Source organism: Chelonia mydas, chromosome 2 (genome assembly GCF_015237465.2).
Source record: "Chelonia mydas isolate rCheMyd1 chromosome 2, rCheMyd1.pri.v2, whole genome shotgun sequence".
NCBI classification, from domain to species: domain Eukaryota; kingdom Metazoa; phylum Chordata; order Testudines; family Cheloniidae; genus Chelonia; species Chelonia mydas.
Genome location: NC_057850.1, coordinates 168613501 through 168633491, shown reverse-complemented (window position 1 = coordinate 168633491; position 19991 = coordinate 168613501). Strand labels below are relative to the sequence as shown.

The 19991-nt window shown below is 42.9% G+C and overlaps 1 protein-coding gene across 11 annotated transcripts in view; it reads right to left on the bottom strand.

Moving 5' to 3' along the window:
• Positions 1 to 19991, bottom strand: part of TPK1 (thiamin pyrophosphokinase 1) — a 491137-nt gene that overhangs the window by 71901 nt on the left and 399245 nt on the right. The window contains exon 9 of one of the 11 annotated variants that reach the window (XM_043540514.1): positions 17585 to 17619. The exons of the other annotated variants lie outside the window; for them this stretch is intronic. Within the exon in view, the coding sequence (XP_043396449.1) occupies positions 17600 to 17619 (20 nt within the window). The 3' untranslated portion in view covers positions 17585 to 17599. Of the gene's footprint in view, positions 1 to 17584; positions 17620 to 19991 lie in introns of those variants that run through there. 11 annotated transcript variants of the gene reach the window in all.

Below are 19991 nucleotides of genomic sequence, written 5' to 3'. Positions count from 1 at the left end.
AAATTGTTCTGTTATGCTACGAGGTACTGGTGACTGCATCAATCTCAAATTCTTTGAGATTGAGTGTGAACAGGCCTCTCAATGAATGGAACTGTCCCCCTCCCCTACTTAAGACAAAAGGAGTTATGAATCTGCTCAGGAGTTTTGGATTGACTAAGAGGAAGGGTTTTGCTGTTTGGGGAAGGGGAACATAGGGCAGGGCTGGAGGCAGAACACACAGAGTAAGAGATTCCGGGCCAGAGCAAGAAGGCCAAGCAGAAGCCTGTAAGCACTGGTATGGCCGTGGGAGAAGCCTACAGAGGTCAGCACTATACCCCCAGTCTGGGGTTGACCTTGCCTATTTTAGAATGAGAATCTCACACAGTCTTCAGGCAAGTCCCTGGACAGGCACCTTTCTCCCTCGTTATCTATTGTCCACTGCTTCACCCAGTTTTCTTGCAAATTGTAAGTACTTACATTGTATATGTACACATACTACTACAAATATAAATGCAAAAATAAGTGTTATGCCACCAAAACATACACATCTAAACCTGTACATAGAAGAAGAATAGATTGGGCTGTGGAGATAAGGCAAAGTGTTGTAGATGGTTATAAGCATATCAGGAGATTCATAGATTCCAAGGCCAGAAGGGACCATTGTGATCATCTAGTCTGACCTCCTGTATAAGAGGCCAAAGAACTTCCACAACATAATTCCTACAACATATCTTTTAGAAAAAATATCCAATCTGACTTAAAAATTGCCAGTGATGGAGAATCCACCAGGGCCTTTGGTAATTTTTTCCAAAGGTTAATTACCCTCACTATTAAAAACATGCCTTATTTTTAGTCTGAATTTGTCTAGCTTTAACTTTCATCCATTGGATTGTGTTATGCTTTTGTTTGCGAGGAGGAAGAGACCATTATCAAATATTTGCTCCCCATATAGGTACTTATAGACTGTAATCATGTCATCTGTAACCTTCTTTTTGTTAAGATAAATACAGTGATAGATTCAAGGAGCTCAATCTCAACCATGTTTTCTAATCCTTTAATCATTCTCATAGCTCTTTTCTGAGCCCTCTTCAGTTATTCAACATCCTTCTTGAATTTGTTGTCACCAGAACTGGACAGAGTATTCCAGCAACTCTTAATGTGTGCCATGTTAACTTTATATCTTCCTAGTTTTTTAATCTAAAGTCAAATGCCTTACAGAAGAATAAATCTATTACATCAACACTATTACCTTTATCAACCAAACTTTTAACCTCATTAAAAAAAGATATTAAGTTAGTTTGAGAGGATTTATGTTCCATTAACTCATGTTGATTGGCATTAATTATATTATACTCCTTTAATTTTTTGTTAATCAAGTTGATTATCTTGCCCAGGATCACTGTCAGACTGACAGGCCTATAATTACCATAATTACCAGGAGAATGTGTAATAAATCGTAGCAAGCAACTCACTGACCTCCTGGACTCTAACAATCTTTAATCATTGTGACTCTAAGAGTACTCCAATGCCAGAGAGAAAGGGCCTCCTGGTATCTTGCAGTGAGCCTCAGCTGGCCTGATCAGCTCAGTGTACCCCATTTCACTGTTATCACGAGAGGTATCTTACGCTAACTGTAACAAGCTGGTCATTTACATGGTGTATTTATGAGTGATATATGAGAAATTATAAATATGCACTAGAAGTATGCCCTTGAAATGTGTTTGGCAGGCAGGGCTTGAATCACCCCACCCTAGACAAATGTGGTCTCCAGTGTAAATTGAGCAAAGACAGACAATGGAAGTACATTTATATAAGAGGTAAACAAAGCCCTCGACCTTGCGAGTGGAGGAGATAGCCACTCAACTATCATGATAGGGGGAGGAGACTGCAAAATTAACATGACATCAGCTCCCTGATGGACACAGAAAGCTGAGCCCTCAGGAGATTTTCCTGACTTTGAAAACAAAGAAATGTGGAGAATATAGGCAGAGAAAGCCATTTTGGCATCCTGAACCTGAAGGGACAAAGAAACCAAGTGCTAGGAGCTGCATGTTAGATCCTGGCTAAGGACTGGCCAACAATGCTGGGAGAATAACTGTGGTGAAAAAACTATTTTGAACAAAAGACCCTAGTTTGTTAAGTTTGGTGTTAGCCTTAGAAACCTATTTTTACTTTTGCATGTTTGTAACCATTTCTACCCCAATTCCTTCTGCTTGGTATCACTTAAATCTCAGTTCTTTGGTAATAAACATAATCTTGTTTTACTACACATCCATCTCAGTGCAGAGTAAACCAAAGAGTAAAATCCTGCGCTCTGACTCTTGAAAGGAGCAGTGAACTTTTGTGAGTGTTACAGTGTGAGGGGCTGTGCACTAGAGAGGAGACTTTTAGTGAGACTTAGGACGGAGGGGCTGCTGGTGTCACCTGGCATGGAGTAACCAAGCTGGTGGAAGCCAGGGTGAGGGTGAGGAGCAAGCTGCTGGTGTCAGGGCTCTGAGCCAAAGTTGCATGGCACAAAGCACCCAGGGTTACATGGCAGATGTTGATGCAATCCTTTACTGGTCTGGATGAACCCCCAAAGCATCACCAACATTTATTTAATAGATTATTAACTCTTTATGAACTATATATAAATGGAATCCTAATATAAAGGGTGACTAAGTTTCTATAGAGTCCTATTGGTTTAATCCCTGTAAGCACCGACTAGCAGTGTCTTTTCCACTTATTTCCAACTCTGCTAACACCTCCTTGCCAACACTTCCTTGTTTATCTAGAGCAATTCAAGGGCTTGTGGGAATCAGTAACAGGGAAAGGAAGGTGTAAATGCACAAACAAGCGAATTTGGTGTAGCATTAGCAGGCTCCTTGAAGTGCAACCACCATGAGTCGCAAGGCAGGTTAACAGCATAGAAATGAAAGCAGAGTTATTAAATTAAGTAGGAAGGCTGGGAAATCATGCACTAAACAAACAGAGAAGGAAGCAGAAGGCAATCCAAGCTGTTGTGCTCACTCTCACATGCACATATCTTTAACTTTCAGCAAAACAGTTTTATCATAATTCTGCAGTCGCTGGCAGGAACATCTGAAAAAAAGCCCTCCCTCCACACGCACAAGTTCTTCCACAGCTGGCCAGCTGCTTTATTAGCAACACTTTGTATTGTCTTGGAGGAGCAATGTCTATGCAGGATACATTAAAAAAATTCTGCAGCATGAACCTGAGAAGAACAGTGTGTTCTATTTACTACCGTCACTGGGGGAGGGTGAAGGGCAGATTCAGCTTCTTTTGATAAAGCACTTATCTACAAAGCAATATTTATAGAAATGTAAATATTGACTGGGAAGGCAATTCTAAGTGCTGGAAATAATTAAAATACTGAAGGGAGAAATGGGAGAACATAATGACCATTGGCTTGTTGCCATACTGCAGGCTGGAGTTATCCCAGAGATAAGGAGATATTTTTGGATTTGGATTCCCTTCCCTCAAAGAGCTGTAGCTTAACAAATTCACAGAAAGCCAGCATTTCGCAAATAGGAAACGATGCACCAGTTTTGTTAAAACATAGGTTAGGGCCATTTATATTGCATGGACCCCAACTCTTGCTGCAGAACTGTAAAGAATCTCACTCTCTCAAAATAATTTTTTCTAGCTCTGATCATAAATGTAAGCCAAAGCAATGTTACCTGTGCAGCCTGAAAAACCAACAGCTATGAGAGATTCAAAATGCTGTATTCATCACAGCACCTTGTTAACTATCAAACCTGAAGGTGACAATTTAAATATCAGTGCAACTATTTCATTGCTGATCGTTTAAGCACAAATATTGTGCTTTTGCCACAATCTCAAACTGCCTTCCAAGCAGCCTCAGGTGGAGAATTTAATATCAAAAGCCATAACAAAGAGAACCACTGTTCCAGTTCCACCCTTTTAATTCTAGCATTTATTTAATTAAACACTTTTTTCTTTAAAGGACTTGTCTACCTCGGAAAGGCATACTGGTATAACTTCCCCCCTTATTTCAGTGTAAGAGGTGCCTTTTTCAGTTTGGTTTATGTCACTTGGGAAGGGGGTTAAGCTAAATCCAAAACCACACTCATACCAGAACAGAGTGTCCACATGGGGAGTTACATTGTTATAACAACAGCAGTTAACCATACTAGTATAACTGGCAGAAAACAGGATGTTGGGGCTTATTTACACTACTGATGCTACAGTGGAACACCTATGGTGCTGCAGCTTTAGCACTGTAGTGCAGACGTTTTTTCCATCACTTTAGTTAATCCACCCCTCAGATATATTCTTCAACCTAGCCGCATCTACACTGGGGGCTAGGTTGACCTAGCTACAGTGTTTTGGGGTGTATGTTTTTCACAGCCCTGAGTGACACAGTTAGGTCAAGCTAATTTTTCAGTGTAGAACAGACCCTGGATATCATTAAATTGCAAGCCATGCCCAGTAGAAACTCACTAATGGGTCCCATGGAAATCACAGAGATCTCTGAATATGTATGGGACTGAGCAATGCAGTCATACCCACAGCCATACGCACATTACACAGGGTGCATACCATTGGAAGGGCTGGTTTAAGGTGCAGGCAACCTAGGCACATGTCTAGGGCCCGATTCTTTGGCGGGGAGCATCTGAGCTCTGACTGATCTGGTTCAGGTATTGATGCAGGAGCTGGCCCGACAGCAGTGGTGAGGAGGAGCAGTGCTGGCTGCCCCACTGACCACTCAGGTTTGGTCCCATGACCCTCCGTCATGATGAGGTGGGAGTGGGGCCAAAATGGAGGGAGTGATGTTGAGACCTGCTGCACAGGGGTCTCAGCATCACTCAGGTTTGGCTCTGCAATCCCTCTGTGACAGAGGGACCATGGGGCCAAATGTGAATGGCAGGGGCTGGGCCAGAGCTGCTACTCCTTGCCACTGCCATGGGGCTGGCTCCTGCACCAGGCTCCCTCTACCCTGGAAGCCTAGCCTACCTCACCCCACTTCCAACAGCCTGTCTCCCCACCACTCCTGCCCTGCTCTGCCTGCAGGACTCACTCAGCAACAGCTTCCAGACCTGTTACAGTGTGTAGAGCTGCAGTGAGTGCCTGCGTGGGCAAGCCAGCCAAGAGAGGGGCGACAGGGAGCCCTTGGGGGTTGGGGCCGACAAGGAGTTTTTGCCCAAGGTAAGATAAAGAGTACGGGTAGATGCCATCCTAAGTTAAAGTGAGAGTGTTTCAGTGCATTGGAGTGATGTGCGCTGGAGAATACAGAGGGAGGGGTGCCACTTCTGCAAATCTCAGACTATCCTCCCAGGAACTAATTTTAAAAGAAAGGTAGTTTGTGAGACTTGATGGAACACTTCCTTTCACAGCCACAGGACTAGCTGCACCCTTGCCCCATCACTGGTCTTTGAGCGCTCAAGTGTTCATCCTCTTGCCCTCACGATTCTTCCCCTCTTAAACTGGGACCCAGGTACACTATCTGGTGTATACCAACCACTCATCAGCCTTTAGGCCTGACTGGGTTTTCAACACCTGCATTTCCTCCCTTTTGGAAGCTGAGAGCTGTGATACTCACCAACACCCTTCTTAGAACAAAGTATTTTTACTTAGCACTTGGAACAAGGCATTACAAGGAAAAAAAATTAAAAAAGGGAGACATTAAAATATCAGACAACCTACAGGCATATTTAATCTTACACTTCACTACAAGCTAAAGTTGGATAGGCTTTCCTCTCAAGTCCAGTTCTTCCTGTCTATGAAGGTCTCTCACTCTCTCTTGTTCATACTGGTTTGGGTTAGTGCCATTAAAGACACTTGCACTGGCATTGTCTCTTAATAACCCTTACGAGTCAGATGGTGATAGTTACCAGGAAGGTTACTCTCTCATTGCCTAGGTGGGTAGACTCTGCTACCATGACAAACTGCATGGGTGAAATATCCATTCCCATACATGGTATAGGAACACCACATTAGTGCGGAAATAGTATGCATAATTATTAAAGAGCACTGCAATGTTTGTCATAGTAATTACTGGTGAAGACCAGGGAGATTGAAAAAGTAAAACCAAATCAGAATGAAAGGAATGGAGAGGCACCAGTGTAAGTGCATGGAGAACAAGTTGGAGGGATGGAACGAGCTAAGGTGAAAACAAATGAAGAGAGTGAATGGGGAGAAGAAGAATGGGAAGATAGTCTCAGTCTGGAATTTGTTTCCCTGAAATGCAGTGGTTGGTATAAAAAAATGCTCAACTTAGGATGGTGGTGTGGTTACATCTAGATACAGTTTTCTCTGACAGGAGTTATTCTGTTTGTCAGGGGAATCATTTTAAAAATTGCTGTTACGTCACAGCTTGCTGCTTCAGAGAAAAGAGCCAACAGAAGCTGGCTGTGGTTACAAGTACAAGTGAATTTCGAGTTAAAATAGCAACAGTAGCTTTGAATCATTAAATAGGTACTTAGGAGCAGCGTGTACAATATCTGTATTATTGACAGTCCTATAACTTTTGATTAGTTCATAAAACTTGATTGGCAAATTGAGAAGAACTTATTCTGTTCTGTTAAATGATGAAAAACTTTCCAAAATAGAGTGTTTATTCCTTCCTTATTTAATGATATAGGTTGACAACTGAGTGCATCTATTACTGGATGTAGATCTGTGTATGATTAGCCTCTCCCTCTGACACACTTAAGGCCTTTTTCACACTTCCAAAAAGTGTGGTATGATTGGCACAGCAAAGGACTCTCAAAGTTCCTATACATACATTAAATGTAGCCACCACCTGTGATTCCCTCCATGAGACAAACTCCCCTTGGCTTTAGGAGTTACACGTCTTTCAGTGTAGTCAATCTAAGTAAGATTTTCCTGTCTCCTTTCTGCTTATACAGAATATAAGTAATTTGCCTAGTTGAAAAGACAAAGCAAACACAGAATTAATGTAGTGCAAGGGCACCTGTGTATATCTTTTTCTAGAACACAGAAGCGTCATACAGTAATTACATAATTACTAGTTTTTCTTACGCTCCAAACTAGACGAAAGAAAGTGTCATGTAAGTCGATTCAGTTAAAAAATTAGAAACAAATAGGCTTGTGTGGGAGACAGGCGCCAAAAGCAGCAAAAGATTTACTGTTTTATGGCAACTTTATATAACTGAATATTACAAAAGAATATTTAAGACTCTTTCACATAAAAAAAAAAATTAGTACTTACAGAGCTTGCAATGTTGTCAGATCCCCAAGATTGGGACCTATACTTCTCTCCTCCCTAGCTTGAGAGTCCATCAAGAGGTAACAAAGCAAAGCAGCAAACATTTCCACCTCTCCCTCACTGAAAATATAAATGTCTTAAGTACTTTCCTTGGCCAGTGTAGATACAGTACTAGATATACTGATTACCCGAATGAAGTATTTGACATAAGGGGGAACATTACTGTTTCCCTCACATCAATGCATAGAAACAGGGATTCGTGTGTATCTATGTGAAGCAGTTGAGAGCAAGGAAACTCATCCAAAGCCAAGTTCTTAACCTTGAACTTCCCTGCTTCCCTTTTGTGCTTGCTTTACTTTTTATGTTATTTTTCCTAAGCATCTTTTGACTTTCAAATTTCAGAAAAGTTCAGAGTTGTCTTTGAAAGATTGTGTTCCAGCTGTTGTGTCTCACTGAATTCAAACAGGCTGGGTAGAAGCAGCTAGAAAGAATTCCTTTGTATAATGCCCTGCTACAACCCACTGATTGTGCCATCTGTCCAACACACAATGAAGAATCTCTAAACAGAGACTAGCTGTGGGGGACACAGTACACTATTTGTAGATCTATGTTTGATAAGAGATAAGAGCTTGTATTAAAATAGCAAGCTTGGCTGCTTTGAACATGTTAGATATGCAGTATGTTTCTGGCACAAACAGGGAGGGAAAATGATAGAGCTGTCCAGATGGAAGGGGAAGCAAAGCCACAGGCTGGACAAGAAAAAGGTGCTCCTGCCTGTGTGAAAACCATGTCAGTGAATTCTGCCTAGCATGAATGCAAAGGAAGATCGCAGAATGAGCGATGTTGGAGTTTTAACAGATGACTCTCTGCAATGCAGGAAGACATGTGAGGGGGAAAAAAAAATACAGCTTTAAATACCATGCAAAGGAAGTGCAAAATTGCACTAATAAAAATGGTAATGCTAAGGATTTGACAAGTATTTTATGTAATTATAATGGCAGTTCCAATAAATCTTCCACACCAAATAATTATGTAGGACTATCTCTTGTTGTGATAATAATTGCTATATAAAGGTTCCTAACTGGCTCTTCTGTCATTATTTTTTATTAGAATGGCTAGGAAACACTTATGCTTTTGACTGGCATGCCATATGATTGCAAAAGAGCTACATATGGGGCAGTACTTAGGATGCTAGTCTATACCTTGGGAGAAAAGGGTTCAGTGCCCTGCTTTATCTAAGAATTCTTGAGACACCCTTGGACAAGTCACTTAGATTCTCTATGCTTCAGTTCCTCCTCTGTGAAATGGGGATAACAGCACTGTCCTACCTCATAGTGGTGTTGTGAGGATAACCACATTGAAGATTGTGAAGTGCTTTGAGATCTACTGATGAAAAGTGCTAGATAAGAGATAAGAGGAGGTTACTTACCTGTAACTGGAGGTTCTTTGAGATGTGTGGTCCCTATTTGGATTCCAGACATGGGTGCACATGCGTGCCATATGCCGGAATGATTTGTATCAGTGTACTTTGACGTGCATGTCCGTCATGTGTCACCCTCGTGTCTGCAGCTGAGGTTATAAGAGATTGTGCGGGTTGATGCCACCCCATTATCCTTCTTACCATTCAGCAGTATAGTCCACAGCAGAGGCGACGGAGGGCGGGTATTCGAATCAAAATAGGGACCACACATCTTGAAGTACCTCCAGTTACAGGTAAGTAACCTCCTCTTCTTCTTCAAATGATGGTCCTTATATGGATTCCAAATGTGGGTGAGCAGCAAGCAATGATCAGCATGAAGGTGGGCGTGAGGACTCATAAGAAGTCATAGTCTGTAGTACGGTGCGGCCTATAGCCACATCCACTGCTGCTGCCAGGTCAATGGCATAGTGAGAAGTGAAGGTTTGGACAGAGCTCCATGTAGCTGCCCGGCAAATGTCCTGCTATGGTACGCTGGCAAGGCAGGCCAACATGGCCACATGCGCCTACATGGAGTGAGCCGTGACTCCAGGAGGTGGGGATACATTAGGGAGAGCGTAGCATTCATGAATGCAATGGGAGATCCATTTGGAGATGTGCTGCAAGGAGAGCGCCTATCCCTTACAATGTTCGGCAATGGCAATGAAGACCTTGGGCAAAGCGTGGAAAGGACGGGTGCAGGGGACCATGTGTGGCAGACTAGAGGGGCTAGGCGGTGATGATGGTGCAGGCAGCGGTACTGGAGCAGTGACCAGGGCTGGTGATGGCACCGGTGGATCATGCCTGTGCTTCTCCTTGCCCTCCGTCTAAGATTTTTGGGAGCTGGAGCAGCTGGGTTAACATATGACTTCTCACCTGACCTGGCTCAGCTCAGGGAAGCAATGCTGCATTTATGGGCAGTCTCGGATAGGGACCTACCCTTGTGCCCATGGTCATGCTTCTTATGTTCATGGTGGGGCTTGTTGGACCTCGGCGGTAGCAATGGAACCAGTGCCCAGGAGGTAGTTACAGGGGCACTGATGGGTGTTGATGGACACCGCTCCAGCAGTTCCACCAGTCCTGGATCCAATTGCGCACATAGGCGCATAGCCTCTCACATGAGGAACTTGCGTAGATGAAGTTCCCTAGCTCCCTGTGTGTCGGTGGGAATGAGAGGCAGATGGTGCAGCAAGTGATGATGTGGGCTTCGCTGAGGCAGTACAAACACCACTGGTGCTCATTGCTCACAGAGGAGCATTTGCACATCTTTTGAAGCCAAGTTGGTGTGGCATAATCCCCGGGGACAGGGGACAAACTCCGGAAGAGAGTGAACCTAATGAATTACTCTACAAAAAAAAAAGAAAAAAAATACTATTGAGAACCGTGTACAAGGAAAAAAGAATGGACAAATCACTCTCTTAGCGAGACTAAGAGTGTGAAGGAACAGAAGTTCTGCCTCAGGTCACGCAGCAGTAAAAGGGAACTGGAGCGGAGTTGACCCAGACAGCCTCCTATAGCCTTGAGTATGGACATGAGGACAATGCACGATGCACGTGCGGGTCAAGGGACATTGATATGAATCATTCTGGCTCTGGTGCATGGCGCGCATGCACACCCACCTTTGGAATCAATATAGGAACCATCCCATGAAGAAGTAGTATTATTTGTGTTACAGCCTTGTCAGAGAGAATTTTAAGAGTTTAGAGCACCTAGGTACAATGGTAAAAAGTGCTACAGACCAGAAAAGGGCCAACTTCAAATGATTCAGAAGTTCAGTTTGGATACTTATTTGATCCCTTTGAGGTATCCTTTCTGCAATCCTGTGCACTCTGACACCACTCCTTTGATGATCTCTTGCTCCTGTAAATGAATGGGGAATGCTGGGTAACCCATTTTCTGCTTGGTTGCATGTGCTCTAGAGAGGAAGGCTAGGCAACCTGCTCCTTTTCATGCCCTGTTGTGACCGGTCTGTTGAATGGGTTCTTCATCTAGGTGATGGAAGCCAGCAGCCTGTCTACCGAGTCTTACCTCTTCAGTTTTAGCTGTATTCTTGAGCTTCCTTGGTAGTCATGCCACAGAAGGGATTGCTGACATCTGAAACCCCAGAGTGGGTGAGAGTCTAATGACTTTGGTGCTACTAATACTGAAGAGAATTGACTCCAAATTTCAAACTCGTTATGTAAACAGCTGCTAATGAGCAATATGCTCTGTGCTAAGCTTCAAACAACAGTGATGAGAATGCAGTCACTGGAGCAGGGACTGGGACCCAGCTGTCCCTCCTAGGTGAGTACCCTAAACACCAGGCTATGGAGTCAGTCTCATTCTCTCCCAATGACCAGTCAAATAAATAGAACAGATTCAACAGGAGAAACTGAGAGACCTCCCCCAAACTAGCTAATAGTCTGGTGGTTTGAATGCTCAGGGGGCATGGGGAAGACCTTGGTTCAAGTTCCTGCTCCAAAGCATACATTGAAACCCGGTTCTCCCATATCCTAGCTGAGTGCCTGATCCACTGGGCTATTGAGTATCAGGGGGACACCATCTGCTGTTTTATGACTCCAGCCATGCCTTTCCTTTCCTTTTAAGTTAAAAAGGCCTCAAATCAAAACAATGTTTTCAATTTGCTGAAAATTCCAAAAAATATTCAGTTTCGGTTCTAGCTGAGCCAAAGTTCTCCCCCCCCCCCCCCCAATTTTTCAGAACTGCCAGCGAACAAAACATCAGTTATCCATGTAAGTCTAGTAAAAAATCAGAAAATTCAACTCGTTAAAGTTTCTCCTATTATACACAGCAGGACTTCTTCTATGATTGTTTACAGGACTGGGACCTTAGCAGATTTATACATTTATTACCCATCAATTTACGTTAGTATTTATTAGTGGCACAGTTCTCAGGTTAACTGCATCTCTGCTCCCTCCAGTGTTGCAGCCCCCTTGCAATTTACTGAGCTTAGCACAGCAGGTCTGACTTGAATCCAGTTCTGCTTGCTCCCAGGGGCTCTGACTAGGGTCGCCAATTTTGGATGGATGTATTCCTCGAGGTTTTGTTACATGACAATCTAATTCCTGGAGAGTCCAGGACAATGGAAGGCTGGCAACTCTGACAGTGCTTATCAGTGAGCGTCCAACTTTCACAAAGCACAGTACATTTATTTTGGACAAAGTATTACCAAGAAAAAACATTTCATAAAACAATAAACAGTCTACCCACACGCTAAGTTTTGCCAGGTGTAACCCATCTTCCATATGGAGGTTTCAAAGTCCTTCAAACCCTTCTAGCAAGGTTTTGCTCTCTTGGTCAAAGTCTCATGTCAGTTTGTCGATCAGGTGAGGGTCCATGAGTCAGTTCAGGCTGGCCCTTTATAGCAAAGCCCTGTTCTTTGTCTGTTGGGCCTCTTGAATCTGGTCAAACTCAGTATATGCTCTCCCCCATCCCACAGTGTGGCATGTCTCCAGAGTTGTTTACTTGTCTAGGGATTTGCAGTAATTACCTCTCACTGATTTTAGTTCCAGTAGGAAGCTCTGTACCCCTCCCCTATGGAATCAGAGTACAATCCCTAGCTCACAAAGGTGCATCTAACATTTATAGATATAACAGTCTCAAAGATATTGCATGTGCCCATAATATCTGTCACATCTCAATAGAATAGTCTGTGAAGTCTCCCCACTCCTAAGGTCTCACATCTGTCAGAATTAGTATTACAGTAGTGCCTCGAGGCCCCCATTGTGCGAGGTACTTTACAAACACATGGTAAACAACAATCCGTGTCCTGAAGGGCTTAGGATCAAAACAGAAAAGTACGTTAAAAGAAGAGAAGGGAAACAAAGACACAAAGAGATACACTGACTTGTTCAAGATCACACACAGCAGGTTAGTGGCACAGCCAGGAATAATAATATCTAGCTCTTATAAAGCTCTTTTCATCAGTAGATTTACCGAGGAAGTCAGTATCATTATCCCCATTTCACAGATGGGGAAACTAAGGCACGGGGAGGGACGTGACTTGCTTAAGGTCACACAGAGGCAGAGCTGGGTCTCAGTCCAGTACCCTATCCACTGGACCACATTGCCTCTTACCTAAAGTACAGCTGAAGATTAACAAGAACATAACACACATTATGTTTCTATTATGGTGTTAAACCGCAGTGAGAGCATTCAACCGCTAAGAACAGGGCACATTGGTATTCATTGTAACATGCAATTATTAATAGCCGCACTCATGAGGTGCTTTTTATATTCAAAGCACTTTGCAAACAATAGGGCCTACACTCTCTCCCATCTGTGCAAGTCACTCCATTTGCTGCTACTGGGAGATTTCCCTGTGTGAGGGGAACTCGAGTCCAGTGTTGCAAATGGTGCTTTTTACAAATGTCACAGTTCTGAAGTTCTCGCCACCCCTTATTAATTTTCTATGCTTGGCTTGACGAAAGTTAAATTTACAAACAATATGAAGAACTGTCATGTCCCTTTCTGTACATGACTAAGAGCTCCTCACCTTCCAAACACCCTTGTTCATATGTAAAATTTGCGGATCAAGTCAATGACTCATTCCTCAACTGTCAAACAGGGAGTTTTCATTTTGACAATGTTTAGCTTCTGAGGAAGAAGAAAATGCTGACCCATAAATTCTCTCTTGATCCAAAATAAAAATATATATTGAAGTCAAACATGGGTTTATATACAAAGAGATAATATGTATGAACCACAAAAAGGACCAACTTCCCTTTCAGGTATAATTCTGCTGCTTTTTTAAAATTAATCTTATGACATGTGTGATGGATTACTCCAGCCTATCTGATTAGGGAGTAGTTTATTTGTTTCCTGTGGAACAAAACATCTTTATGAAAGGATCAGATACTGTGTAGCTCTCAGATGTAAATAATGTGTAAAATACAAGAAACTGCAGCATCCACTGTGATCTGGGACTCAGAGCCTGGGAACCTGCTCCTTCCCCAGCAGGATCTCTGCTGGGGAGAGACCTTCACTGAAGTTCCCTCTGTGCCCACCCAAGGTGGGGACTTTCTCCAGGTGGAACTAGTCCCCAACGGCAGCCCTGGGCTCTGCTGAGGTAAACTCCTGAGCCAGAGAGTATGCACAGACCCTTTAACAACAACTAACAGTTATCTTTCAAATGCTTAACAACCTAACTTTGATACAATCTCTCCCGCTGCATATACCCAATTTCCATTTCTGTTGAACACAGACGTGTAACTTCTTAAAAAACAAAAAACAAACAAACAAAAAAGAAAACCAACCCAAAACCAATAAAAACTTTCTTTCCAAGTTATTGACCAACTCGTCTTCTGTTACAAAATATAAATTGTTGCCAGGCCCCAAGGCCCTGTGCCACAAAAGCTCTTAAAATCTTCTCACCAGCTGAGAAGTTGTCCTGAATACTGTACTGCATAAAGCTTATTGCATGTTGATATTGTCATACAAGTGATTGAGATTGCCCAGAGTACATGAAGATATGTAAACAATTTTACAAACACTTCTGGTTTCTCCATGAGGATTGCTAAGGAGGATTTTAAAAATGAGATTTAAACAATTTTATTTAATTCACATTAAAAGTTGTTCTAAGTCAAATGTTTTGGTTTCAAAACTTAAATATTTTAAGGGAAATAATGACTACTGTTAAGAATCCAATTTATAAAAGGAGAAAATCATGGGAAAATGAGGCAAACTTTATGTGAAAATAAAATTATGGCAGAACTGCTGAAGAGCATTCCAGAGCTCAGGATATACCATGCTTTACTCAAAATTATTTAATAAAACAGGAACACCACTTTGTTCTTATAAAGTTCCTTTGCATCCCACGTTCTCAACCTCCTTTATACCATTAATTATTTAAGCTTCCAAATGCTCCTGTGAGATTCAGCAGGTAAGCATTATTATACCTATTAAACACATATAAACAAAAATTATGATGCTAAATTATATGCAGAGTTGTTTCTTTTTAAATTGATTTCTCACTATAAAAGAAGATGCTGAGTTTACTATTACTTTTAGAACAGGATTTTATGGGTCAAATTTTTAGTAGGCAGTTTCACTGCACATTTGCACATACAATTACCCAATTAGCATGCAAAACCTGGGTAATAGTGCACACAAATGGATAGCAGGGCAAGCACAATCCAAACCAGAGTTGGTGATGGAATGGAGAAAATGACATGCTGATCAGTGGTTTCTGACAGTGGCCAGTTCCAGTCAATTCAGAGTCTAGCGCAAGAAACCCTGTATTAGGCAGTTATGGCATAACTTACCTCCAGGGAAAGTTTCCTCCTAAATCCCTACAGGGTGGTTCCACGCTGTGAAACATAAGTGTTTATATCCCAAAGTCTTTTTAAAATATTTACTATTTTAACTCTGGATGGTCTCATTACCCATATGAATATACAGTAGTCTTGGATTCCTGCTAAGCCCTTGGCCTCAAAAACATCTTTCAGCAATGAATTCCAAAGGCAAATCACATATTGCATAAAATTGTTTTCTCTTATCAGTTTTCAATTTTCTACCTTTCAATTTCACTGAATGTCCCCCGCTGACTATGTAGTCTGCATTTTGTTTAAGTTCCAGAAGAAATGGTTATTTACAGCAGTAATCATTGATAAGTAGTGCCATTTTAACTAAGGTTTCAGAGGCATACACTGAATTATGAATTGATAAAATGCAGCGCATCTGTTCTCGAATGTTAGGTACACAGGATAGGATAATTTTACTGATTGTTTTGTTACAAAAGCTAATCTTACTGTATGAGACTGCTCAAGCCAGCTATCAATACAGGAATGTCTAGGGTAATATGATTTCCTTCCTTTTGCATTCAGAAAAGCAACTTGTCCATGAAGAGAACACTTTCTTTGGTGCTGGCAGTTCTGAAGTTCACCTGTAATGATTACTGTGGTTCTTACTCCCAACCAGATTAGTGACAGTGGAGACTGAACTATTGTGTCTAGGCTGTAGCAGGAGCTATATATTTGAATCAAACTGTACCAGCACTAGCAAACCTTAAACTGACAAGGCCTAAGAACTAAAATATTAAATAATTTCATGTATTTTTTTCTTTCCCAGACAAGAGACAATGGCACATTTTTTCTTTTGCTGAAGGGAATAAGCAGTTTAGAAACTTAGACCCTCATTGCCAATACCATACATTAACTCGTAAACCGTTAGGGATGTTGGCTTCAATGTCATCTGTTCCCACCAGGCTTTCAATTTATTACAGAGGAAAAAACCTGGACCAAATCACAGAGCCAGTTAGTTGATGATTCTACACTCCTATACTCTACCAAGGGGACCTGGTTTCAGCACTTAAAGATAATGTCTTTGAACACCCTGCCAGGGTGAGGTCAATACAATGAACACCCACGGAGGTTTTGGACTGGATAAGATACTACTGTGAGAGGGCCTGTCCTCTTTCATAGCTTCTCAGATGTCTGCTGTCAGTGAATGCCTTCAAAAGGCTGACTTTTGCATTCTACTTCTTTCAGCCTGCAAAAAGCTTATAATCATTTTATTCTGAGAGGGCGTGAACAAGCCGAAGTTAGCAGGTGCAAGTCTCAGGTACTAGAAGGTATGCAACGTCAAATTTTTAAAATAATGCAATTTTATCCCCTGATTTATAAAGATTATTTTGATTATTTTGGATGCTTTGGTTTATCTGAATTGAATGAAGAAATTCTTCATCACCTGGATTTGTACACACTGGTTTTTGTCCACTCTCAGCTATACCCACACTGCTCCACTGACTGGCACTGTACTGCAGGTAGTAGAGCAGAACTGTGTACAATTTGTCCAACTACATCCAGGTATATACACAAAACTGTCAAAAATGATTCTGCTACCCTTATAAACATTCCTCAACTCTGAATACAGACACAAGGCTGCACAGGTCCCAGAGCAGAAGCCAAAACAAGATAAAGTATTGACTACTCAGATGTTTTCTCTATAATATAGTATATGAACAAGTTCCCCAGGTACTCAAGTTGTATCTGTTACAAGTTATGTGTTAGTTTTCAGAGTAGCAGCCGTGTTAGTCTGTATCCACAAAAAGAAAAGGAGTACTTGTGGCGCCTTAGAGACTAACAAATGTATTTGAGCATAAGCTTTCATGAGCTACAGCTCACTTCATCAGATGCATTCAGTGGAAAATACAGTGGGGAGATTTATATACACAGAGAACATGAAACAATGGGGGTTACCATACACACTGTAATGAGAGTGATCAGATAAGGTGAGCTATTACCAGCAGGAGAGCGAGGTGGGAGGGACCTTTTGTAGTGATAATCAAGGTGGGCCATTTCCAGCAGTTGACAAGAATGTCTGAGGAACAGCGGGGGCAGGGGAGGAAATAAACATAGGGAAATAGTTTTACTTTGTGTAATGACCCATCCACTCCCAGTCTTTATTCAAGCCAAAGTTAATTGTATCCAGTTTGCAAATTAATTCCAATTCAGCAGTCTCTCGTTGGAGTCTGTTTTTGAAGTTTTTTTGTTGAAGAATTGCCACTTTTAGGTCTGTAATCGAGTGACCAAAGAGATTGAAGTGTTCTCCGACTGGTTTTTGAATGTTATAGTTCTTGACATCTGATTTGTGTCCATTTATTCTTTTACGTAGAGACTGTCCAGTTTGGCCAATGTACATGGCAGAGGGGCATTGCTGGCACATGATGGCATAGATCACATTGGTAGATGTGCAAGTGAACGAGCCTCTGATAGTGTGGCTGATGTGATTAGGCCCTATGATGGTGTCCCCTGAATAGATATGAGGGATGTGTTATTTATTCATATTGCTTGAACTATTCCCTGCATTGATTCAGTTATATTTCAAGATGTCCAATTGAAGAGTCAATTAAGAGGGAAAGGGAAGACCCATTTATAGGGACCTTTGACATCCTTGGGGGGCTTCGTCCAGTTGATGTCATGTAATTCTTTGCCCTCTCCCTCCTTCATTATTTTTCATGTATCTCCATTCCCCTATAAGTAAATCAAATGACCTGTTCGAAAATCAAAAGTGAAGTGTTTTAGCTCATGGCAGAACAATTCAAGGAATAAAAACAGATCTTGACCTTCTAATTATCCTACAATGGTCCAACTGAACACAAAAACAATAAATCAAGTAAGAAAATACTACAGCAGCAGTCAGCAGATATATTTCTCTCTGATTATTATGTACTCTGTCAATGTCAAACTCTGTCATTAGCATGTGCAAACCCCTTTTCCTTCCATCCCTCTCCCCCATTACCCTAGTGAAAATGTTTGGTAATGGCAGAAAAGTCACAGAGAGAAAATGGCTGCAGTCAGAATTCTGACTCCTTAGGGTACTACCAGCTGCCAGTGTGTTTCCAGGACACCAAAGAGTTTATAGAGTAACTACAATATTGAAAACAGTTTAATCTAATGAGCGAACACTACACTAGAGTTTTGCCTTTTCACTATACGTGGTGCTATGAGCTACAGAGGTGCTTACAGAATTTTTCCACATGCCTTTTTTCCAAACCCTAAAGCGGGCTCATAAAAAAAAATCCCTAAATGCAGCATGCACTAGACCTGGGTCTTGGATGTTCATATGTCCTGTTACTCTCACACTTCCCATACAACCATTCTCAGAGGCCAGCAAAGAGAGAATACATCAGATGGGCTACATTCAGAGATGAGTCTAACCTGACTTAACTTATTGTAATACCTCTCTTAGGGTCCATTATTTTAGACTCCGTTATGTTTGTTTATTCCCCCATACACATCAGTCCCTAAGTAGCCCTCAATCTGTGGAAGGGAATCAGTGATCATACTGGCCCAATTTAAAAATGGGTAAATTTAGATAGAATAATCAGGCAATTCTTCCTATTAGGTTAGGCTCTGGAATAGTCTCCTAAGCACAGGTGCAAATGTCTGATTGGAACATTTAAATCCAGGCTGACCAAAACACTAGGGCACAGACCCTCAAGGTGGTGTAAACTCTCAATGGATTATGACAATTTACACCAGCTAAGAATGTGCCCCAGACAATATTTTGTAGAATACAATCCTTCATTGGCAGGAGAAGAGTCCGGAGATGTTAAGATTTTCTAGATGTCTTATGTCTGACTCTGTACATTCACACCCCACATGGAAACACTGAGGATCCATTACTGTCAGCCACAAGAGATCAAAAGTCACCAGCTGGGAAAAAAAAGTATATTGTGTCATTTTGATCTGTATTTTGATTTTTTAAACACCCCCTTTCTACCCCCATTGTGTATGAAAATAAGTGCTCCCCACTCCCCCAAAATTTATTGGGTAAGATCAATTCAGCTCACTCCCCAGCTCCTCCTGTGGTTCTTTACTCCCACTCCCAGGCCTGAGAGGGCTGCTGCAAGGTCTCCCTTCCCCTTCTTAGGCTGGGAGGGGCAGCTCCAGGGGCTCTACACCCCTTCTCCCCCAACTGTCCTGTCCCAGGAAGCAGGGCCGTCCCTACCAATTATGGTGCCCTACATAGCCTGAGCACCTGCTCGCTCCTCCCGGTAGAGGGTCTGGGCTGCACTCAAGGTCTGCGGGGCCGCGGTGGCAGGAGCTGTGGGGGCCGCTTTGGGGAGCTCCACAGGCCCAGAGTGGCCCAGAGGATTAGCGGGGGGCCTGGCGCCGGCAGCAGAAAGCGGAACAACCTGGGCCCAGCCCACTCCGCTCCCCCCCCAACTATGTCGTGAGGGGGAGGGGGCTTGGGGAAAGGGGTCCCCCCGCACTCACTGGCAGCGGGAAGGGGAGTGGAATGGGCTGGGTTGCTCTGCTTCCGACCACTGCCGGTGAGTGCGGGGGTAGGCCTGACCCCTGCTGCCATCGCCAGGCCCCCGCCCCCGCTAATCCCCCAGGCCGCTTCTGTCGCTGGGGGAGGGGGCTTGGGAGAAAGGGTGGAAAGTGGGGGCAGGGGCGGACGGAGTTGTCCCAGGCCTAGGGTGACCAGATAGCAAGTGTAAAAAATCAGGACGGGGTGGGGAGAAATAGGTGCCTATATAAGAAAAATCAGGACATCTGGTCACCCTACCCAGGCCCCACGCCCCTCTAGGAATGCACAGGGGGGGCCAGCTAGGGGAGTGGGCTGGCCACTGGTGCTGCCGCATATGAAGCACAGAGCTGTGTAGGGCACCACAAAATTTGGGGCAATTTGGTGCCCCAAATTTTGTGGTGCCCTAGGCAGCTGCGTATTCTGCGTATGCCTAAGGACGGCCCTGCCAGGAGGGGTGCTGCAGTAGGGAGGAGCAGATACGCTATCCTGTGTGTCTCTCTCATGAGGAGCGAAGGGGTAGAAGAGGGAGCAGAGCTGCACTAAGCTACTGGGCTCTTTGTTCCCTCCTCCCGCCTTGTGAGAGCAGGGAGCATGGAGGGAAGAGTG